The sequence below is a fragment of the Gossypium raimondii genome, chromosome 7 (genome assembly GCF_025698545.1).
Source record: "Gossypium raimondii isolate GPD5lz chromosome 7, ASM2569854v1, whole genome shotgun sequence".
Lineage (NCBI taxonomy): Eukaryota > Viridiplantae > Streptophyta > Magnoliopsida > Malvales > Malvaceae > Gossypium > Gossypium raimondii.
The window spans coordinates 46,181,814-46,206,252 of NC_068571.1; the positions used below are offsets into that span (position 1 = coordinate 46,181,814).

Here is a 24,439-nt window from a genome sequence, read left to right on the forward strand (position 1 = left end):
TTACACCATTTCTTCTATGAAAACTAGACTCAATAAGCTTTAATCCCATGTTTGGTTAAACCTCTAATTCAATTTCTAAAATTTTTGGTTTTTGGTGAATTTTCAAATTTTAGTTACTTCTGCTGTCCAAAACTGTTTTAGTAGAAACATTTTCTTTCCCATGGTTCTTTTGTACTAACTTTCATCTAATCACATATATTTATTATACTTTTAGTTTCATCCAAATTAATCACTTATATTTATATGTTGATAACATATTCATTTCTTTACCTTGATACTTTTCATAATTATAAATCATATTCACTCACTCGAAAACATGGTGTCTCTTCATGTCATACTTCATCAATACTTTCTATCTCTAATGTATAAATTAAAATACACATATTATACTTTTCATTCACTATATATTTAACTCAACTCATTGAAATACAAGTAAGGTTAATTTGAAAACTTACCTGTTTTCACAAGAATTTCGTCTCTTCCATTTCTTTTTCAACTTCATCACCACACTTCTCTTTTCATCTATTTTTCTTGACTCCCATCTACTAGTTTCTTGCTTCTAGGTTGATGAACATACTCTCTAAGATATTTACTTCCCTTTTCGTTTTTGATGTTCATAGAAATTCTCATGCTTTTGGAGCAAAATAGTGAAATTGAATAACCAATGACCAAATTGTAAAAAGAAGGAAATGTTTTTTTCCTCTTTCCTCCCTTTTATAATATTATTTTATTATTAAAATATCTAACTTATTTATTATTAATATATTATTTAAAATATCACCAACATTATGATTACAATCCAATGGCCTATATTTTACAAGGCTAAGCAAATTTAATGGCCATAATTTATCCATATATCCAATGACATTTTGGTAATTTTACTCAATTATTTATTATTATTTTGCTAAGTGACCATTTTACCCCTGGTCAAATTTTATATTTCCATTTATGTCCTTTTCACTTTTGGTTATTTTCACTTTTAGTCCTTCAACCTTTTGAATTTACACTTTAACCTCTCAGCTTTTGAATATTCACACTTTTAACCCCATCACTTTTTACTTTTTTACAATTTAGTCAATACCTCAAATTTATATCTCACAATATAATACAATATATTTTATTTATTTATTTTGGACCTTCTCCATTATCCAATACCTTCGTCTACTAACATTGGTGTGTTGTATTTCATTTACTTGATAATTCAATTATACACTTTCTGCATATAACACTTTACAAAATTTAGGAGGATGATTTTAGGGGCATTACATTTCTCCCGCCCTAAATAAAATTTCGTCTTCGAAATTTTCTTAATTTGAATAATTATAAATTCCATTATTTCTTTACCTTCTTTTATTGCCTTGATATCCTTCTCCCTTGCGATCATACCTCTAAAATTTTTTTATCCCAATAATGCATTTGCTTCTAAATTCTTTGGTCTCTTGAACATATATTTTACTTATCCTTCTATTTCATATAATTTTCTTTCTTTCATTTCTTCATTTCTTCATGTATATATTTTCAATCTATTAGTTATCTATAGCCTTCATATATCCTCCTAATTCTTGACATAAATCTTGACCTTCCATCATTTAACCACGATATAATAAGATTTCAAATTATAATTTACTTAATTGATTTTCTTATTTCATTTTTCCCTAACATCCCTTATCCTTTACTTTCTTTACATCTTATTTCATTAAGAATTTATCTCATATTATTTTCTACCAAGGGGGTTTTGAGGATGTTACAGTGCCTACAAAACATCTGATAAATGCGAGACACACACCACAATCTTGATCAACTAGAGTTTCACTTTAACTTAAACTTTCATAGCTCAAATAAAATGTTAAAATATTTATAAGTCTTTGTACTTTTTCAAAAATTAGGAATTTAAACCATATACTTTTATTTTATGAAATTTAGTCTCTCTACTTTTCAGACTTCAAAATTCAAGTCCAACTGTTAACACTGTTAAATTTTTTTTATGAAATTTGTTGCTATGATTTTTTTCAAATAAAAAACACTCACTCGGTAGCCATATAATTTTAAAAATGACTTAGTAATTAACTTGAATTTAATTAAAAAAAGTAACAATATTAACAGTTGGACTTGAATTTGGAAATATGAAAGATAATTTTTTTAAAAAGTGCAGCCATATTTTAACCCAAATAAAAATAGTAATCAAGAAAAAATTACTAACAAATAAAGTAAACTAGAAAAAACTCGATTAAACTCAAAAGCTACTTAAATCAAATATTAAATTATTCAAGCTTTAATCAAAATTTATTTTCAGTAATTTCAACTTATAAAACTCCACATTTTTCATATTTTCAAAATTTATTGATATTCAAAACACACTCACAGTGCTCAGACCCAATCCATAAACACAGGAATATGGCCCACAGCCGAAGTAATTGAACGGTCCAGATTGATGATATTTTTCTCGTGTCCAAACACCTTTCTTTTTTAAAATAAAATAAAAATTAACTGAAAATAAAAAAAGGGAGTAGGAATGATCCACCTGTTTGTCAGTGACAACTGTACAGCAGCTGGGACCCACCATCTAGAACTGATAAGGTCATTGGCCCCACCATTCTCTCTTTAATCATTTTTTGTTGTAAAAAAATAATCACCTCTAGCTTGAATTTATAAGTTTAAAAACATTATATATTTTAATTAATAAAAACTTTAAAAATCTAAATATTTAAAAAATCAATAACTTGAGTATTTTATTTAATATATATTTTCTTTTGTTAATATTAACTCGTTTTTAAACTTAACTGATATTTAATTTAAAATTCATCACATTTTGATACCTATGTACAAATGTTATTAAAATGTGATGATATGACATTGACAACCTATATTACAATATGTGGCAAGCTTAAAAGTACATTATTTTATTAAAATTATAAAATTATTTTACATCTAAAATAAATTTGAACTAAATGACATTTAAATTTATTTGAATTTCGACATTCATATGTCAAGATTCATTCCTAATGTGTTATAGTAACTCAATGTATCTATTATAAATATTGTAGTTCTACAAAAGAGGCAGTAACACATTTATTATTATTATTTTACTATCTATATTATTACTAGAGTAAATATACTTTTTGATATCTAAATTTAGTTTTAATATTCAAATTAATATTTATGTTATTTTTTCTAAACTAAATACTTAAATTTGATTTCAGCCCCACATTTTGACCATTCTTTAACAAATTTAAAATGGGATGATATTGACCCATTAGGTTATTACATGCTACATACATGCCACACCATTAGTTAAATGTACGACCACATTAGCAAATTTGTTAAAAACTGGAAAAAATTGTAGACATATATAAAACTAAAATGAATTAAAATATTTAAAATTTTAAAAAAATCATAAAATAATATCTTTAAAATTTTAGAAAAAATCAGAATTTTAAAATATATAAAATTCAAGAAATAAAAGTTTGAAAATTTATTTTAAATTTTATAAAATAAAAATATATAAAATTTAAACTTTATAGCTAAAATTTTAGAAAAGTAAAAAAGTAAAGTAAAAGAAAGCAAAAAGTATTGAAACTTAAAAATAAAATACTCAAAATGCATATTTATAATATATATATATAAGTGCTAATTTAGAGAAACTTTTAAATTGCTAAGGATATCCTTTATTGTTAATTATATTATTAAATTGACAATAAAATAATTTATTAGTATTATTATATGATGATAATAAATATAATTTTAATTAATTAATATATATTATTAGATTAATTAATTTGTTTATACCATTTAAAAGTTCTACATAAAAATAACACAATATATTATTAATTAATAAAATTGAAAATATATAAAACCATTGGATATAATTTGACATTAAATCATAATAATCACATACAATAGCAATTATCAACATAAACATGATAATTCAATGTTATATGATTCAATAAATAGAGTTACAAATTTATGTTCGATAAAAACGAAGTTAAGACTCGAATCAAACTCTATTCATAAAATTTTAGCATGATGTCTCGATAGGGGATTATATGTCTCGAGATAGGCCTCCCCTGTTCCACTATTTTAGCTTTAATGGTTGGATGTCTCGAGACAAGGGATTCTTGTCTTGAAACATGGAATAGAGCAAAACTAGTTTAGCTTCGATGTATCCTTGTCTCGAGAAAAAACCACTTTGACTCGATACTGGGTTGAGGTTATCTCAAGACTAACATAGAATGTCTCGAGACATTAACACTTTGCATGAAAAATAAGGTAAATTTTATTCTAACAATTTCGAGACATGTTCTTCCTGTCTCAAGATTGAATTGCAAAATAACCAAAATGTTTGTTTTCAAGCATTCCAACTAAAGCAAGTTATACCTAAAATAAGCCTAAACGTAGATCAGCACAATAACGATCAATTCAATAAATGTAATCACAATCAAATACCATCTAAACATACAATCCAATACAACTAGACAAAACTTATCAACCAACATACATCAAACTTGTACGACCATGCATAATTAGCTACCAATCGAAGGTTGAAAATCAATCTTGGAAACCCTATAGGTCACCTTACCAAATATACCGTAATGAGCATATATATACAAACAAAATATCATAAGAACTCCAAAATACTTTCTAATGAATTAGACACATGCCATATGTATTAAACATAGTAGAAATAATACAAAAATGGACGAGTTGAGAATTGATTGCTTGGATGCTGATGACCCACGATCACTCCAAAAACCTACGAAACATGCGCATGAAAACAAACAAATCCATACATTGAGTATTGATTACTTAGTGGTGTTGTAACACCCCTAACTCGATTTGGTCACTGGACTCGAGCTATAAGATGCTACGATAAAAAACAGAAGATATAACATTAGCATATAAAGTTAAACTTACAAGATTTCATGTAAACACCTCAATCAATCAGGTTTCATAGCATTCATATTAAATACGAGTCTCAATCAGACTTACGAAAGCCTTTAAACCAACTTGAGAACATGTAAGGACTTAATTGTAAACTTTACAAAAAGTATGAAAAATTCAATAAATAAGGGTCACGTGGCTGTGTGACAAGTTGAGGCTCTGTTGAGCTAGGTAGCACGGTCGTGTTGTCAAACCATGTAATAAACTGATGTCGTGTATAACAGGGTCATATGGCTGTGTAGCTAGGCCGTGTAATAGATTGAAGTCGTGTAGGCCTAAATGCAAAATTTCTAACAAAGTTTACACGGTCGTGTCCAAGACCGTGTAACAGGCTAAGGCAATGTAAGTTGGAGTCACACAGTCGTGTAACTCATTGAGGCCATGTACATCAATCAATACCCAAATCAAACAGACCACACGCCCATACCACATGCCCATGTGTGGCACACGGCTGTGTGTAAGATCGTGTATACCTAAAAGAACCTTTTCAAACAAGATACATAGCTCTAGATCACTTGAACCACAAGCAAGCATTAAACTATCCCTTAACTTGTTCAAGAACATCAAAAATATGCCAAAACCACAATTTAAATCAATCATCCTAAGTGCCTAATTAATATGCCACCAAAGGCACCACAATTTATCAAGATAAAATCAATCATTCACACCAAGTACAACCAAAGATTCATGCCATACATTCATTTCGAAATCATCATTCTCAAGCGTCAAAATCAACAAGAAAAATGCACCATAAAGATTAAACATACTTTTACCATCACACCATCAACCAAAAACAACCATCAGGGAATAAACAAGTACCACACATACAAGCACATTTATACAAGGCTATCAACTAGCCTAACTTCAACTCCAACATTTACATAACCATATGTGGACACATAAAAAAGAACTGATTCAAACTTCCTACTTGCATATATACATATAATCAAAACACCTATTTACATGTCACTTATAACCTATCCTAAAATGATAAAAAAATCTACCGAGTCGTTGAACGGATAGTGTGAGCTTTGACTAGATTTCCAACCGACCATGTAGTTTTCGATGATCTACAAGAAAACAAACATAGCAAACGTAAGCATACACAATGCTTAGTAAATTCATACAAAATTTAACATAACATACCAATGTTAATATAACTTAAGCATTGAACACATAATTAGATAATTAGATAACATGACATTCTTTGATATCTTATGCACATCACAAGCCCAACAAGGTTAGTTTCTTCACAAATGAGCATAAAACATGATTTATGCCTTTATACCATATACAAAGCTAACATACATGGCTCATATAACACAATTTATTTTGCTACTAATTTGTACCATCATTTCCATTTTATAAACCTTGTTTTCACTTGTTGAAATATAGTGAAATAATGTCAGATACACATGATAAAAATTGCTCACGCAAGCTATGAATATAATGCTCACACGAGTTGTGAATGTAAGTGCTCACATGAGCTATGAATATGGGCCTGCTCACACTAACTATGGGTCAGGATGGTAACTTTACACGATGCTGCTCACACGAGCTGTGAAGAATCCGCAACAAATGCATAACCTTAGCCATCGATAAAACATCCAAGACCAACACCCGAGATGGTAATAACCCTAATGACATGTCATTTGTATCCTAATCGTTCACTACGTTCATACGGGCCTCACTTTATATCCATAACTTCCAATCATTTAAACATCAATGTATTAACATGAACTCAACTATATTCGTACCCTTTTTCAATCACCAACACCAAATATTCCATTCATTACAGTTTAGTCCATCCAATATTCAAGATTATTACACAAAAGATATTCAATCAAAATTCATACAAATACATATTAAATAAAAAAGGAAATAAATAAACCAACTTATACATTATACAAACTTACCTAAACCGAAACAACAACAAACATGACATCAAGAACTACTCAACATTTTTTTCTTTTCAGCGTTTATCTACCGGTTGATCCGTTTCTTAATCTATAATATAATTTAATTCAATTATCAACTTCAAATACTTATAAAGCATAATTTTATGCATATGACTATTTATTTAACATTTTACATTATTTTCCTAAATTTTTATATTTTCTTCAATTTAATCCTTAAAACCGATACATTTATAACTTTCACATTTAAACCCCAAATTTCATACCATTTTCAATTCCATCCTTAGATAACCCTCTAGAATAAAAAATTATAGAAATCTCTAGCTAATTTTATAACTTTTCTATTTTAGTCTCTAATTCAAAACTAACAACCATCTCTTTACAAATAAGTCCTATTTCCTAACAAAGTTCCAAACTATACCATTTAACATCCAAATAAACTTCAAAACAACAATGGTGACTTTTAAAATCTTTCACAATTTTACAAAATAGTCTTTGGGCTAGCTAGATTAAGTTACAACGATTTCAAAAATATAAAATTTACGAAAAACAGCTTTAAAAATTCACACCATGCAATGACCGAATGTTTCCTTGAAGCTTAACAATGGCTTCTCCTTCATGTACTTGTTTATTTCGGTGGTGGAAAAACAAAAGTAAGAAGATGATGGCATTTTGTTTCTTTTTACATTTTAACCATTAAAAATTAAATTATATTTTAACATTATTTTAGAGAAAATAAGCACCTAACCGTCCACTTCCTAGCAAAGTGGGCAAATTACTATTTTGAACCTTAAACAACCATTAATAAATCCACTTAACTAAAAGAAATCAATAGAAATTAACTTTCTCGGTTTTTACGATTTAATCATTTTTCCTTAATTGACCAACCAAACATTAAAATCATTGGGCTAAATTTTAATACAACACTCTATTAGACTCGAAAATATTAATTAGTAACATCTGCGGACTCACTCATCGGATTGTGGTCCCGAAATAACTGTTTTCGACACCAGTGAAAATCAGACTATTACAGGTATACTAACATTATATGAATTTAAATATAAGAAAATTTAAATAACAAGAATATAGTTATAACATTAAAACAAATCATTTTCAAAATAACTTGTGATAATCAGAATTAGAATGACATAATAAACATTTACTTATAGCCCTATTAACCGGATGCAAACACAAGTACAAGTACATGGATTTAACCCCTAACACTCCATAATAAGCACCAAAGTATTGATCAAGCATAAATCCACTAGCCCCCCCAACACTCCACAGAACATAATGCACTGGAATGCCAGAATAAAATTGCACCAAAGTGTCAGAATGAATTGCATCGTAGTGTCAGAATGCATCTATTCAATTTAGTCTCTATAAACTCTTTTATCTGAAATGCTCGTATGTTTCGATATTCATTATCAATTTGAAATCCAACTTTAAATTTAATCACTAGGGACCTCTCGTACTTTCATTCTATAACAAAATTTTCTTTCAACTTTCAAACTACTCAATTTGGTCTCTAACGACATAAAATTAACTATATAAATTTAAGCTTTACTTAAATTTAATTTGACACTTTTTATTATAACATTAACCTATTCCACCATACACTTAATTCATACTAGCTTGCATGAATCTAATCTTTTAAACCCCAAAAACTCTCAAGCGTTCTATCAATGTTTCATCTAAATAAACTAAACAATTTCTAAATTCATGGCTTGGGTTGTAATTATCTACTAACATATATTAAAAATCCATCAAAAATCTACAAGAAAAACCCACTTACCGTCATGGCAATGGAAGAACAATAAGCTAAGTTTTCTTTTCTTCCTTATTGTTTTGGTTTGGGAAAGATGGAGAAGATGATGTTTTCATCTTCTCTCTCCCACTAAGGGATATATATATAGATAGATATATAAAAGTAATTAACACTCCATTAACTTAATTCAGCTTAGTCCATGAATATAACTCAGTTCAATTTTAGCATGATAATTGGTTACCAAAAATCGGCTAGACGAAAGTGTTCTTGTCTCTAGATGTTTGTGTCGAGAATTTGGGAAACCCTCAAGGCTAATACGACTCAATCCATCAAGAATGGCAACTCAATTCAATTTTGGCATTATAACTGGTTAACAAAGAGATCCTCCCTCTAGTTAAAGTTTGCAAATGCTCATCTCATCATGTAGATAGATCTCTTGTCACGGACATGGTTAAAACTGATGGGAGTTAGAAGTAGAATTAGTTTGAACAATGTCTTGATTTATCTATATTATTTTCTATTTCAGGGACACATCCTCCTATGGAAGAGGCTGATAAGGATTCTCTATACTGGCAAGAATGCAAGATGGGAACATCACAGTGGCCAAGGCTTGTAGGCACTTAAAGGAACTAGTGGAATCTAAAAGACAAAAAAGGGCAGGAAGTCTGGAAGTTCAAAGGTCCATAGAGGATAAGGAGCTTCTTATGGCTAGCTCTTCAAGGCAAATTACTAACTAGTACGGAGCAATGTAACGGGGAATGTCCGATAATCCTTGGTGCTTCATTTGCGGAAAAGAATTCGAATTAGTAATCCATGCATTAAGAGATTGTTCTATGGCTAGAAGTGTTTGGGAAAGGCTTCTTCCTGCACCTATTCGTAGCACTTTCTATGTTTTTTCTCTGTTGAACTGGAAACAAGATCAATTTGAAAATTGGAAACTTGGACTAAAGTCAAATCTTCAATGTCATAATGTGGAAATTATGGGAACTTAGGAACTCCATAGTTTTCAATAATGATAACCATAACGCTGATAAATTAATTACGCATTGTTTGATATTTGCTAGGTACATTCTGGATGCTCAAGGAGGAAAGGACTTAAGGAACCGAAAGACTGAGAAACAGATACCATGGACTAAACTACCTTTGGGATGAACCAAACTCAATACAGATGGTGCAGTCTCGTCTTTGAAGAATATCGCTGCAGCTAGTCGCCTACTTAGAGATCACAATGACGAATGGATGGCGGGCTTTGCTCGTTGTATTGGTACTTGCTCTGTAGTCCAAGCAGAACTTAGGGGAAGGTGCTAGTCGAAGTGGACAATATCATGGTGGCTCGCATTTTGACATAAGATCTTCCTAATAGAAAGGACTTCAATATTGGCAGGAACATTAAAGATTTTTTAGTTAGGCAACGGAAAATCCAAATCCGATATGATTATTATGAAATCAATAGGGTTGCCGACTGCCTCTCTAAAAAGGATCTTTTTGATGATCTAGGCATTAAATTCCTCGACAACCCTCCAAAAGAACTTGAAGAAATATTGTCCACTGATGGAGTCGGGATAACGTTTAATATGACTTGTTTATGCATTAACTAGTCTTCAAAACTTAATTTATCGTTCTTGAGAGAAAAAAAACCTAAGGAATGCATTTTTGGCCTCTTCCAAGAATTATTTGCACAAACAAAAATGCTGAAATGAAATTAATGGTGTAACAAAAATAAATATAAAAAACCCAAAAAATGGAGACTTTTTTCAGCCAAAACGGACGGCACCAATGTTAAAAATGGTGTCTTCTATCTCTCCCGAAACCTAGAAAGAACCTCATATTAATCACACCAAGAAAAGTAAATTTTCAACCTTTTTTGGCAGTAATGAAAACCAAATTGTATTTTTTTTTCTTTTTTGTTATTTGAAAGAACAATCAAACCTCACGTGTGTTACACATCGAACTACACAACTGATCGAAACAAGCAAAGAGATGATCGATGCATGGTGGTATTTGATCAACTCTACGACTGATGACTAGTTGCATCATGTCGGTTATCGCCGCCTCCGGCGCTTCCACCACCACCTGCACCTCCTCCTCCTCCGCCGTCGTTGTTTGAATGAGGCCCGCTCGCTTGTGATTCGGATACTTGCCGATAGGGATTCAATCCAGCTAATATATTTAAATGTCCTTCAGCACTTATGCCAGTACTTCCTCCTCCACCACCACCACCAGCAGCGCCACTGGTAACACCGCTCGAACCCAATTGTTGGCCTGGTAATAACGCCATCGGAGCTGGAAAATTCATGAAATGCAATCCACTAGACATAGTGCCCCTATACAAAGCACTGCTATTCACGGAAGGAAACGTCCATATAGGGTCGCCGCTAATTACTTGATTATTAGAATTAGTTACCATCCAAAAATTAGCCGGAATCTGACCGTGAGTTGCTGCTGGAATCACGCCGGTGCTTGACTGCAACAAGTAACTCCCCATTTGATGTTGTGAAGATAAATCTTGCTCGGGTCTTCTCTTCCTTCCTAGACTATTTTCTTCATTTGCTGATATTTCCAACGAAGAACTATTATGATCACGCAACTCTTGCTTAGCTTGGAACATGGAATTCAAGTTACTGCTTGATTGGAAGTTAAGGAATGTCGGGGTTGTTTCTAATCCAATTCCTGGGAACAGACTTCTACGTTGTTGCATAGAGAAGTTGGAGTTGAAACCTGAGGATCGTAACTGAGAGGGAACCGACATGGTTGAGCCTGAACTTCGGAGGGAGATGTTGAGGGAAGTGAAGTTTGCTGGGATGGTTCCAGTACCAGTGGCGGCGACCACAGCAGGTTCAGCTTGTTGGAGTAGCCATTCAATGGTTTCACCATCAGATTTATGGCCTAATTCACGAGTAAGTTGAAAAACCCTGGCTGCACAAAGAGCTGGCATTCGGATCCTACGGCCACGTCCATCGACCTTGGTATGTCGATCTTTGGTTGAAGTACGTTTAGGGGGTGGTTTTTTACAAGGTTCCGGCGAGATTTGGAGGCTTGAAATGGAACGACTCGTGTTGGGTTGATCAGCAGAGGGTGAAGAAGAGGAAGAAGGTGGGAGAAGGGAAGGGAAAGGAGGGGAAGAAGAGGAAGAACAAGGCTGGTTATCATCTTGTTTCTTCTCAAGTAATTGGAATGGGAAAGTAGGGCGGTGTTGGTGGTGGTGGTGGAGTTGATGATCATCACTTCCTCCTCCTTCCATGATATCATGAAAGTAATAGGTCGTTTCTCTAATGGATCGGAAAATCTAGTAATTTATTCGTTTGGTGGGTCTTTGGATCTTTGTGTTTTTTGAAAAAGAGTAAAAATGATGTAGAGGGGATGATAGGGAGGGAGTGTTGTGAATTAATTTGGGTTTTATTTGTATTTGCTTTCCCATCAAAAGCTTAGCCTGGAAAATTCCTGTAGAGAATTCATGTGTTTTGACGCAGATAAAGAGAGAAAGGATAAGGGAAGAGGGCAAGCTTTAAGCAACAAAGATAATGAGTGGAAATGATATGGCTTAAAAAGCAATATGTTTTTAATAAAATATGATTAACTAGGATAGGAGCTGTGAATTCTACTTGGAATTTTGTTTTAATATCTTTGGATCAGTGGTTGGACAGGACAGCCCCTTTGGTTCAGACTCCACGTGAGGTGCTCTTTTTTAGCATTCAATCCATAAAGACAGTGGTGGCCAAGGTGGGACCCCTTTCCAAGTCAATTTTTTTAGAAAATATATATTTCTTTTCTCTGCGAGTCGATTGCTTTGGACCCATCTCATTATTTCATTTTACTGCCACTCCAACTCCCTTCCTTCCTACTTCCCATCAAATTCACCGTCAAACTCAACCTGTAAAAACCAACATATTTTTAAAAATAGCCACAATTCCACCATGATTCTAGTCTAAGTGGACATAGATTCAAATTTAAATTTGAAGACGTGAATAGATATTAACAATTTTATTAATTATAATTTATATCTTATTATTTAAAAGGAAAATAGGGTTGACTTGAAAGTAAATATATATATAATATATGAGACACTTGATAAATATATAATTTTCCTTATGAAATATAGTTAGGAATTGACAAAAATATGTCTAGCTTTTATAGTTTGTGTTTTAATATAAATTATATTACTTACTTTTTTAAAAAAACCTATCAACTTTAAAAATATGTGATAAAAGATAAATGAATTTATTATTATTTTACTTACAACTTGATCATAATATTTTCATTTTAAAAAATAATTATTTCATTAATATATTAGTGTGTCATAAGATTCTCAAATAAGCAAACATAAGATAAAATTAATAGAGAATTTTCTTGCATCTTATTTTCACTCACACAAGAGTTTTATTTATAAGCACTTGTCATTCAATGCAATCAAAATAAATGAAGCTTACTTAAATGCTTCGTTAACGCATACATCAAGCAACTTGCATATGTAACAACTTGTTGTTAGTGATGTCGAAAATAGTGATTTCGAGATCATAAATTCGACAAGTGAGTCTGTAAATATTATTATGAATAAAACATAATATTATATTAAATTTTGATTTGATAAATTTTGTTAATTGGGCGAATAGTTAAGGTTTGTCCTTAAAGTCATGGGATTTTAGAAAATGAGATATTTAGACTTCGTTTCTGTAAACCGAGCCTATAAATATTTTATTAAATATTTATGGAGTTACAATATAGGTATATTGAAATTTGGTCCAAAAATTTTAATGTTTAAATAATTAATTTAGTAAAAGGATTAAATTGTAAAAGTTATAAAAGTTAATCGCTATTAGTTTATTCATGCTTAATAGCCATAAAATCATGGTGGAAGACCTTATGTTACAATTAGACCATGTTAAAGTAGCTTGGACGATTAGTGGGCTGTTTTTAAGTATTTTATATGTTAAAAATTTATTTAATTAAAAGTAAAACATATTTTATAATAAAACAAAAGCAAAAGTCATTTTAATTTCATCATCTTTTTCATTTTTTGAGTTAACACCGAAACCACCATTATTTTAGAACCAAAGCTTCGGCCTTGGCAAATTTAATTGCATGGTAAGTATTTCTTATTCATTTTTAGTAATTTTATGTTTTTGAGATCGTTGTAACTTAATTTAGCTAAGCTAGGGACTAATTCGTAAGATTTTAAATGTTTTGATTTATGTCATTGATGAAATTGTAATTTTTTAAGTTTGATGATAGATTATTAAGCTTGCTAGTTAAATAGGACTATTTTGTAAAGTGGTTTTGGTTAGTTTTAAGTTTAAGGACTAAATCGATAAAATAATAAATTTGGCATGAAATTCTTGTGATATTTTAATAAATATGGGATGAAATTGCATAGGAAAATTTTGGCTAGCATGGAGTTGGTTTAATTGTGATAAATTTGAAAGTTTCGGGTTTAGAGACTAAATTGAATAAAAGGTAAAATTTAGGGTAAAAGTATAAAATGTTGATCAAAGGGTTAATTACATGATTTTTTTTCTTTAAAAGTATTTGAATTGGATAATTGAATTAAATTATAATATTTAGATTAAGAAACGAATCAACCAGACAATAATCGCATGAAAGGAAAGTTAGCGGGGTAATCATCGATGTTGTGATCGTTGTCATTTTTGGATTAGGTAAGTTCGTGTAATGAATGAATTGATTTAGTTGATGTTTTGCGAATTAATAAATATCTAAGTATATTGTATTTAAATTTGCTTGCATAGTAAGTATTAAGTTATGAAAACATATCAAATTGAAACGAAATTACAATTGAGGGTCATGATTGAAAATGGATAAATTATACAGTTGAATTCATGGGACAAAGAAATGCTTAAGTAATTATATGATATGAATGTGAATCACGGCCCGTATGAACCTCGTGAATGTTTAGGATACAAATGACATGTCATTAGAGTTATTTATCGTTTCAGGTGCTAGTCTTGGATGTCCTGTATTTGTGGCGGATTCTTAGCCTAACATCTAGACCCACAGCTCGTGTGAGCAAACCCATTTTACAACTTGTGTGAGCATCGTTCCCACATATCCGGCATTGTTCCATTTGGTTCATCAGGTGAAAAAAATAATATATGAAAAATGATATATGAAATGGTTATATGACTCGGTTATATGAAAAATGATATATGAAATGGTTATATGACTCGGTTATATGGAAATAGATATATGAAATGGAACATTGGATATAGATATTTGAAATGAAATATGAGTTGTTAAATGAATAGGTGATGGTTGAATTGAGTTTTAAATGTGTTTATTTGTAATGTTTATGACATGATAAATATATATGTTTCAGATATGTGAACTCACCAACCTTGTGAGATTTATAGTGTGTATAGGAAATAAATGAACTCATGACCTTGTTTATATAATTAATTGCAGAATGTTTTAGTTACAACAATTACGGTAAGTTAAATTTTAAGTTTAATCTGAACTTACTAAGCTTTATTTAAGCTTACTCTATTTGTTTTTTCTTTTTTGTAGATCATCAGATATGAGCTGTCGATTGATCATGTTCTGTGCCTTTTGAATTATGAAATATGTGTATTGATGTAAATCTTTAATGGTATTTTGGTTGGTTTGGTAATTGATGACATATGTGTGCTTGAAACTTAACGTTCAGTAAGCTATTTAGTTATTTGGTTTACAAAATAAAATTTGATTATACTAAAATTGACGAATAAAATATTAAATTAAAATATATTCAATAAAAAGAATAATAAACAATCAATTTATATAATTCAAATGATTTTATATAAAAACTCAACATTTTAAGCGAATTGTTGATTTGGAAATTTATACTGAAGGTTAGTTTGGATGAGTGGTGCGTTTACCTACGATTAGTGTAAAAACATCGATGAGATTAAATATTGTAGTGATACTGTAGCGTGAGACAAAAAGTAAATTAAACGTACCGCACTGCACCGTACTGAATCGTCCATCTAAACTAACCCTAAATAACTAAAAAGTGATGGATTCTAAATATATTGAACCAAACCAAATAACCAAAAGTGAATAGTTATACAAACCCAATCAACGTCTCAAGTTAAAATAATATAAAACTCGAAACATTTAAAATAAAAATAACTTAATTTTTTTTCATCCTCAAGCAAACAAATACAGATATGAAAGTGGATTATTCGAGTTAAGAAGTAATATTATAATGGGTGATCCGGATTTCATCTTCAGGCGTAGTGGGAGGATGAGTCTTGTTCCTCAGCCTCAACTGCAAGTACTCACTGTATTGAAAACCTCTGTATTTGGGTGACTCGCCGATGTCTTTAGTGAAGTGTGGCAATGGTTCAACCCATTTATCTCCCTGCAAGTTATAGAAGAAAGCAAAAGAGTATCTGCTTCTTCCTTTAGGCCTCACCACTCTGTGTGTCGCGCTTTTGAATTTATTGTTGCTCAATACCTTTGCCACAATCGTTTCCATCACCAAAACAGTCAATCAATTCTCAGGAAATGTAATGTATTTCGTATACAATGGCAATGTTTTTGGAATGGTACCATCTGTCTCTCGATGGTCTAATTTAAATCAAATAAATTATTAAAAATTAAAATATATATATAAAATTTGATTTGTGGGTTTTTCGTCTTTTCGAATCCGTACTTCTATCCTTTTTCGATTCAATCATTTTGACAACCGATCCAGTCTAATTCAGAAAACATTGGCAACTAGAGTCCTTTCTTAAAAGAGGAAGATGGTTACTATGTACAAAGGTAAAATAAGAGAAGTTTACTTTATGAAAGTAAAGAAGTTAATCCAGTTTAATAACATAATTAAATTCTTAAATTGAAACTTAATAATTCAACCATTTATATGTAAATAATTAATAAAGTAGTTCGTTTCAAATTAATGTATTTATTAATAATTGAATTTCTCAATCTTCGTAAAGTATAAACACTAGATTAATAAAGAGATTAATCTCACAATTTCAATGAAGTAGAAAGATGGAATTCATCGTTAGACCAAATTAATAAATATTATGTTTTAAATTTTAAAATGATTACTTTACGGTTAATATTTAATATACTGTCGGTAAATAAATCTCGTGTACCATCAATTAACCATAGTAAGCTACCTCATAATTTAATAAAATAAACAACTTGTCACACCTCGAAAATCAACGAATTCGAAAAGGTGAGTAAAATAGGTATGTATGTTGTTGGGTGTGCTGTGGTAACATAATCTGCCACCCTATTAGCCTAATGGCGAGTTAGAGAATTGACGTATACATGCAATTCTTTTTTGTAGTTTCAGAACTTAACGTGATGTACTGGGTGAATTACCCATACATGTTGATTTTTAACTAAATTTATCAGATTAGATTGGATTTTTCAAAATTTACCGGAATGGACTGGTTTTAAAGAAAGTGTGTGAAAAGTTGGACACGTTTTTAGCGGATTTTGCAAGAAAACGCTTCTAGTTTGACGCGCTTTCTTACTTAGTCAATAAAGCGCGTCCAGTTGGACACATTTGTCCTATGTTCTCTCCTCGATCAGTTTAGGATTTTGTTAGGGTTTTAGTTTTAGGGTGTTTTTTTTAGATTTTTTAATTTTTTATATTCTTTTAAGATTTTTTAATATTTTTATATTTGTTGAAAATATAAATTTTGGAATTTTTATAAATATTTTGAATTACTCGTGTGATTTTTTTTTTTGTTAAGAGAGATCAATTTGTTTATTTTCAAAATTAACAGAGACCAAAAAGGTATTTACACCAATCTGTTATTCAAATTGTAAAATTTAACTCGATTCAAACTCGAATAATTTGAAATTCAATTTTTTTTCGATTTTTTCGAATCAAATCGGGTTTTACTCGCCCATAAAACAACGAAATATACTAAAAAAACGTGCATATTTTTTAAAATATTCCTAGGATATCTGACCAATTCTGGGGTGAGGGACAATTCTGCAGGGTGTTGACAATGGGAAATTTTGGGACCTGAAATTTCGTCCAATTAAACACGCTTTGCTAACTTAGTAGGAAAACACATCAAGCTGGAAGCGTTTTCCTACAAAATTCACAAAAACATGTTCATATTCTCTTTCCAAAATCCATCTATTCTGGTAAATTTTGAAAAAAATCAACCTAATCTGATAACTTTGGTTAAAAATCAACATATATGGTAATTCAGCCTGATGTACTGTGTAATTCTTAATATAAAATATCTTAATAATTTAATGGGCTATGTGAACTTTTTTATATTAAGTAACTTTTATAACAAAGAAAAATAAGTGATGTTGTATTACCTGAATAACATCGCTTATGTTGACCACTAATGTGCCTTTTGCAGGGATCACAGGGATCCATTCCCCATCCTTACGAACTTCTAAACCACCTGCTTCGTCCTGGAACACCAAGCTGATGCAATTTGAATCTTCATGTTCTGTTAGTCCATTGTTCTCAGATTCAGTAGCTGGGAAGTAACGAAGTGCTACCATGAAATCCCAGCTCCGATCATGATTGTATTCTTTGAGGAAATTAGGAGGGAGACCCAAGCACTGATTCACAATCGTCTCCACAAGTAGACCTGTTTCTCTCAACTTGGAGAAAACATCTTCCAACACACGTCTACCAAAGCCAACGAATCAAATCAAATAAGGCGAGGTTTATGGTAACAGTACTAACAACACTTGAATTGTATTTTGCCCCGCTATTTAAAAAATACACAAATTAGTCTTAGACATTAGATCAAAGAGTAAATTGATTATTTTTATTAAAATTTTCATCTATCTTTTCAGTTAAAAATCGGTCTCTTTACTTCAAAATGAGATACACATAGTACATTGATACATTACGTGTAACTCTTTAATTATTATGCTAGTCATATTAATATTTAACAATAAAAATGAGACTAATTTCTACCTCCGATATAATTTATATAGATTAATTTATTTATTTTTAAAGTATAGGGATAAAATATAATTTAACTCACCACCTCCATGATTATATAGAGAGAGAGAGAAACATACTTGAAATCAGGTGGGTTTTGAGGGAAAACATTGAAGGTAGATCCTGGTGGAAACATCAATAGATACTCATTCTTGTCAGGCGATTGTTGGGGCTGTGTGTTGTAACCAGCAGGAAGTGGTGCATTTGAGGCTGGACTGCTTTTCAGTTTCTCGTCAGAAGGATACTCGAAGAAAACTTTGGAGAGCTCCAGGGCTCGTTGCAGCAAGTTTATGGGGACACCATGGTTCACAATTTGGAAGAACCCATACTCGGAACACGCCTTGGTAATGACTTCCATGGCCTTTTTCTTGCCATCTTCATCATTTTTGGTGAAAGGTGAGAGATCTACAGTGGGAATCAAGGGCTCTGCCATAAGTAAAACCAAGTTCTGTTTTGAATCGAGACACTCTCAGGCAGGAGGACATTTTGTATATAAAGACACCATTCTGGCAACTCCAAAATCAACCACCTACTTTTGTCTTTTCAACTGTGTCTTGGTGTGATTGGCAAGATACCTTTTTTCTTTTTATCTCACAAATATTTACTCAACTACAGAACTACAAAAATCAGACTGCCATGAAAACATAGTTAAAATATTAACTAGACTGCCATTTATGAAATTTTCTTTCTTTATCTCCCCTTTGATAATACTAAACTCACACCACCAAGACTTTAAAATTTCTAAGATCAAACTCTTTTTTATACATAATAATATTGTCACTGTATAATAATAATAATAATAATAATAATAATAATAATAATCTCATGAGAAAGTGGATGTATAGTAATTGAAAAATTCATAATTGAAATTTTCAGAACTAAACTAGTAATCGAATCGATCAAACCATCAATTCACTAATTTAATCAATTCATAGGATTCAATTCAATAAATTATTAAAAAAATTAAAATATTTAAAAAATCAAAGCAATTAATTTTTAACTCGATTCAATCAATCCGGATCAATTCACAAAGTCAACCAATCTGAATTTTTTTTCAAAACCGATTTTTTATTCAACAACTGGTGGAGTTTTGGATTAAACAAGCTGACGAATAAGTCAAAAAAATTGTCCAAGTAAAATTCAAATATCTTGATGCTTGATTAAATGATTAAAGTCGCAACGCATTTTAAAATTTACAAACTCAAACTTAGATGAACATAAAAATTAGATTACTTTTTACTAAATAAACGGCTTTAATCGAAAAAAATCAAAACATGCAACTGCAAATGGTTGGTGAAAAGAACACCCTTGGTTTAATCAAATTGATTCAGAATCATGTTTAAAGAAAAATGATCTTGAAAAAGAAATGCAATAACTAGGGAAAAACTATTAGCCATATGCATTAAACGTCAATTCCATTTTACCAATATATCATAAATTAATCATTGATAAATTCACACGTCAGCTCAATAGCAACAAATATAATCTATTCTGCATTTTACACACTAATTAAACAAAACTATAAATGAAGGCCAGAACTCCAGTATTATGCAGAAAATTTCTTGACACCCGCAGAGAGGAAAACCTGAAAAAAGGTAAAAGATATGGGCAAGGATAAATGAGTCAATGCCAACTTGTTATAAAGCAAAGAAAGCTATCTTGAATTTGGTTATCCTCCCCGTAACAACAGCATCTAGGAGACAACTTTACACTAAGTTCTTACTTAAAGCAAGGTAAGCAACAAGTATGATTAAAAGGCCAGCAGCGAATTTAGTTATCATTATCGTCATCTTCATCATCATCATCATCATCATCATCCTCGTCATCATCTTTTCCCTGTCAGTAGACAGACATTAATGATTTTAGGAATGTACTTGTAAATGATCTAAACATACTGCATCAACCTGATGAGTATATGTAACTTACAAAATTTCGATAGTCTGATATTTTTAGTCTTTAAATATAGAATAGCTCATTTAGCCATTAGCATTTTGACTGCAAATTGTTCCGTCAGACAAATTCACAGAAAATAGGAACAAAAGAAGACCTAGATGCAAGTATTCACCATGAATAAAGAGAAAAGGCATCTAATGCTTTCAGAAATCAAAACTTCCATCGTTGTAATATAGACCTCATTTCCCCCGCATTCTTTTATACCACCACTAAATCAATGACTTCATCAATCAATATACCAAACTATAAGCATCTTCAATCTGTGACCTGACTCTTAAATTCGGTTAATGAGTATTCAACTCACAACTAATCTTTCTCTACATGAAATGAATTTCAAACAATTACCTTATCTCAAATTATATTTATCATACACCAGGCAACTGCAAGCTCAAATTGCTTCTTCATCCAATGTATGGTTTAAAAATGTTGAATCAAGTAGAGAGTCGTAGAGCTAAGCTGACCCGACATAATCTAAATGGTATGCACACAAGACAAGATCCATATATACAATCCCACTGGTTTCTGTCAGTAGGATAACCCTTGACCAATATTGGTCTCTAATGCATTCATGTATCCTAAGCCCAAAACATAAAACATGTTGTAGGAAAATGAATCTAGGTCCTCTATCTTGATTCAATGACTTCTCTAGTACTAATATGACAAACATTGGGATGCTAGTATATTCACATAATCCAATGGGTTTATTCCACATTACTTTAGCAAAATCAATGCAAGAATTTTATCAAAAGAAACCAGCCCATTATAGCATACACTACACCGTAAAGTAGTTGGAATACTGTGGGTTAATGTAATGCCATTATAAAGAGGAGAATTCATAATTTACAAAATAAAGTAAACCGTTTTCAATAACTAAGTAAAATACTTATTAGAAGAACCAGTTAAATAGATACAAGTCAAGTCTAACAAGCAACATAAAACAGCAGGCTCTTGCAAGTATAGTTGACGCCTGTCAGCTTAATTTATAACCACCTGAGCAAAAGGAGATGAGTAATTAAATCCTGATCACCATATACTAGCAGGAAAAGGATACCATTCTTGTCAATATTCTGATTTTTGTTATTAACAAAACCTAGTTCCATTGATAAACTCACATTTAAACTGGTAAGTATAGTTCCCGGTTCCCCCAAACATATCTAGATAAAAATAGTACGCAATCATTGGTGAAAAACAAACAAAACAAATATTAAAAAAAAGACTAAAACCTACAGCCATGCAATTTTTATCTGAAAAGAAAAAAAATCCTAGTAAAAATGGTACATGAAATACATGTATTAAGTTTTTCACAGAAACAAAAAACTTCAAAAAAGGGTTTTACCTCTTCATCACCATCAAAATCCTCTTCATCAGCCTCCTGCATCAAGTTGACAAAAACAATTAGCACAGGAAGCAAAACTGATCAAACAACAGGTATATAACAAAATCAGGGGAAGAAGCCAGAAGATAAAGAAGTTACATTGTTGAAATAAGTGAGTGGGTTGGGCCACAAATCCTCCTTGATAATCTCTGCTACCTGTAATGCTTATCAGGTGAAAGTTTAGATCAGCTCTGTTAGAAAATAAGTAGAAGTCTACAGATAGATAGTGCATGCAGAGAGAATTTACTTCATCATGAATTTCATCCATGTCATCTTTCTGATGAGCATCAGTAAACCAGGTAAAGAAACTGCATTCACACATGTACCAAATTTAGTATAATATAGAGCTAATTGGAAGCATGACCGAGAATTAAAGAATCAATACAACACAGAACCTAACACTTGCGATTATAATGCAACTTCAAAGAACCTAACAAGTATGTATAAATACAAAGCATTTATACGTACACAATAAAATATTTGCCAAGATATTGCAGTAACCAAAGCTTTACTAGAGTAACTAGACCAGGACTAAATAACACATAATACATGTATAGAACACTAAAAAGGAAACTGAATCTCTCATTGCTTGGCTCAATAAAACAGAAGATAACTTGTAAAAGGAATTATATTACTATAAAAGGCTAGTTTAGAATACAAAAAGAATATAGTATAAATATTGAGAAAATAGTACCAAAATTACAACATTTTACAACCTGAAGATATTAAATAAACTAATCTTGAGTTTTATGTTATGAAGTTCTAAGACAGAAAATTAATTGACAGGTATGATCAACAAACCTTTCTTCAGCAAGTTGCCGCTTGTATCCTTTCTTCTCATGATTAACTCCATTTGGTAAGCCCTTAACATTGGAGGAGAGTAATTTATAATATACGAGGGAAACAGATACCTATAAGAAGAATAGCCATCAAAAGAGGATAAGCCCTCACCATGCCTTCTTTCCACTTGATTTGGGTGGCAGTAATTTTAGTTCCTTCGTCATGGAAGGTGAAGGTCTTTGTAAGCTTTGAATCTTCAAAATACGGATTGGGATTGAAGTTCTGAGAAATTATAATCAAATTCAATCAGCAAGCCATCAAGACAGATTAGAGATGAATTATGATTCTACTACCAACCAGCGGAGTGCAAGAAAGTAAGAGCAGTTTCAGTTTCCTACAAAAAAGGTAAGAAAAGGAACATGAAAGAACTTACAAATGTAATAGAGTACCCGGATTTCAGATCTTTAAAATCCTCCACTTCAAGTGAAGTAATATGCTTGAATATCTACCAGGTAATAATAGTTGAAAATAAGTAGACGAAGAAATAAGACAACAGTTCCATCTAAAATTACATAACAGGAAAACATCCAGAATTACATTTAAAATATAAACCAAAAATCAGTTTTGCAAAGTAAACTATGAACAGGAGGAAAGTTTTCACTTGAGGAGAGAAGTGACTTTACACCTCCTGATCCTCTTCAGTCAAAAGATCACCAAGAGCAGGATGACTCAAGAACTGCACATCAAGAAGGCCTGTGAATCTAAACATGATTCTAAAACATGGAGAAAGCAATAAGATAAGGTCCAATAAATTATTACGAAAAAATAGAAACACTTACAGCTGTTAACCAGAAATCAGGGATCTTCTTAATGATGTCTTTCCGTGTATCATAGACTGGTCTGCGTACCTCATTGTACTTCTGCTCCACTTCCAAGACTTCCTCACTCGCCTCCTCATTAATCTAATTATACCAAAACGGAACAAACGTATCCGTCAACATTAAATCACCTTCTCCATAATAAGGCACAATAACCTAAAATGACCCCTACAACCCCCATCACCCACCCCCCAAAAAAGAAGATTCAGGAAGCAAGAGGAACAGAACAATTAAAAGACTTGAGCTTTCAACAATGAATTCAGATGTATACAACAAATAATCAACATATAAATCCGATCAGATACAGAAACTAAGAGTAACACAATAATATTTTAACATTTATTTTATTTGCCAATGATAGAAATTACAACAATATTGATACTTAAATCATTTCAAACAACTTTCAATTAAATTTATCCCAGTAAATCAAAATGAAATCCAAATTTAAAAAAAAAATCAAATTCCACAAGCAGTTTTCTTGAAGTTCTCATAAACCCTAATTTAAAATATATATATGCATAGTATATAAATTATCGTAAAATGCAAACAGAAAAATAAAATGAACCTTCTCAAGCTCGTCTTGGATCTCTTGAAGCTTTTCAATGGAAAGGACGAGGTCTTTATCGATTTGTTCAGAGTTCTCTTCTTCTCCTTTCTCTGTTAATTTCACCTTCTTTCCTTTGTCCGCCACCATCTTATCTTTCTCTCACCAAATTTAAAAAAAAAAAACAATCCCTAAAAATTCAGGTTTCCCGGTTTTGCTCCTTTCTCTTTGTTTTCTATTCTCTCTAAAACCCTAAATTTTCTTCTTCTTTTTTTTTTCTTAGATATCTACGACGGGGAAAAGTGAGTAAGGACAAAATGCAAAGGTTTTGGGAGTTGCAATCTGCTCTGTTTGGG

At 31.3% G+C, this 24,439-nt stretch overlaps 3 protein-coding genes across 6 annotated transcripts; all 3 read right to left on the reverse strand.

Moving 5' to 3' along the window:
- Positions 1–10,348: 10,348 nt before the first annotated feature.
- LOC105787611 (transcription factor TCP14) lies at positions 10,349–12,159 on the reverse strand. Its single transcript, XM_012614088.2, has one exon. It carries the CDS (start codon positions 11,861–11,863, stop codon positions 10,634–10,636), a length of 1,230 nt encoding a protein of 409 aa, XP_012469542.1. The 5' UTR covers positions 11,864–12,159; the 3' UTR covers positions 10,349–10,633.
- A 3,453-nt stretch (positions 12,160–15,612) lies between these two features.
- LOC105787621 (flavonol synthase/flavanone 3-hydroxylase) lies at positions 15,613–19,120 on the reverse strand. The gene is made up of 3 exons (XM_012614097.2): positions 18,634–19,120; positions 17,911–18,232; positions 15,613–16,069 (listed from the first exon to the last, which is right to left on the reverse strand). Exons 1-3 carry the CDS (start codon positions 18,984–18,986, stop codon positions 15,800–15,802), a joined length of 945 nt encoding a protein of 314 aa, XP_012469551.1. The 5' UTR covers positions 18,987–19,120; the 3' UTR covers positions 15,613–15,799.
- Positions 19,121–19,929: 809 nt separating this feature from the next.
- Positions 19,930–24,439, reverse strand: LOC105787629 (NAP1-related protein 1). 4 transcript variants are annotated; one of them, XM_012614117.2, is made up of 11 exons: positions 24,105–24,435; positions 23,501–23,623; positions 23,347–23,397; positions 23,095–23,166; positions 22,833–22,943; positions 22,683–22,744; positions 22,129–22,189; positions 21,981–22,037; positions 21,843–21,878; positions 20,277–20,389; positions 19,930–20,138 (listed from the first exon to the last, which is right to left on the reverse strand). In XM_012614117.2, the coding sequence occupies exons 1-10, from the start codon at positions 24,231–24,233 to the stop codon at positions 20,324–20,326; spliced, it is 768 nt and encodes a 255-aa protein (XP_012469571.1). In that variant the 5' UTR covers positions 24,234–24,435; the 3' UTR covers positions 19,930–20,138; positions 20,277–20,323. The 4 variants fall into 4 exon arrangements, with proteins under 4 accessions (XP_012469571.1, XP_012469563.1, XP_052489571.1 ...); XM_012614109.2 differs by having other exon boundaries at positions 19,930–20,389; XM_052633610.1 differs by lacking the exons at positions 19,930–20,138; positions 20,277–20,389 and adding an exon at positions 21,292–21,496 and having other exon boundaries at positions 24,105–24,437.

Coding starts and splice junctions, on each gene's coding strand:
- LOC105787629 (XM_012614117.2), bottom strand. CDS start 24,233: ATGGTGGCGGACAAAGGAAAGAAGGTGAAATTAACAGAGAAAGGAGAA. Junction 22,190..22,682: donor CGGCAACTTGCTGAAGAAAG/GTTTGTTGATCA, acceptor GTGTGAATGCAG/TTTCTTTACCTGGTTTACTG. Junction 20,390..21,842: donor ATTTTGATGGTGATGAAGAG/GTAAAACCCTTT, acceptor GTCTACTGACAG/GGAAAAGATGATGACGAGGA.
- LOC105787621 (XM_012614097.2), bottom strand. CDS start 18,986: ATGGCAGAGCCCTTGATTCCCACTGTAGATCTCTCACCTTTCACCAAA. Junction 18,233..18,633: donor CAAAACCCACCTGATTTCAA/GTATGTTTCTCT, acceptor TGGCTTTGGTAG/ACGTGTGTTGGAAGATGTTT. Junction 16,070..17,910: donor ACATAAGCGATGTTATTCAG/GTAATACAACAT, acceptor ATTGTGGCAAAG/GTATTGAGCAACAATAAATT.
- LOC105787611 (XM_012614088.2), bottom strand. CDS start 11,863: ATGGAAGGAGGAGGAAGTGATGATCATCAACTCCACCACCACCACCAA.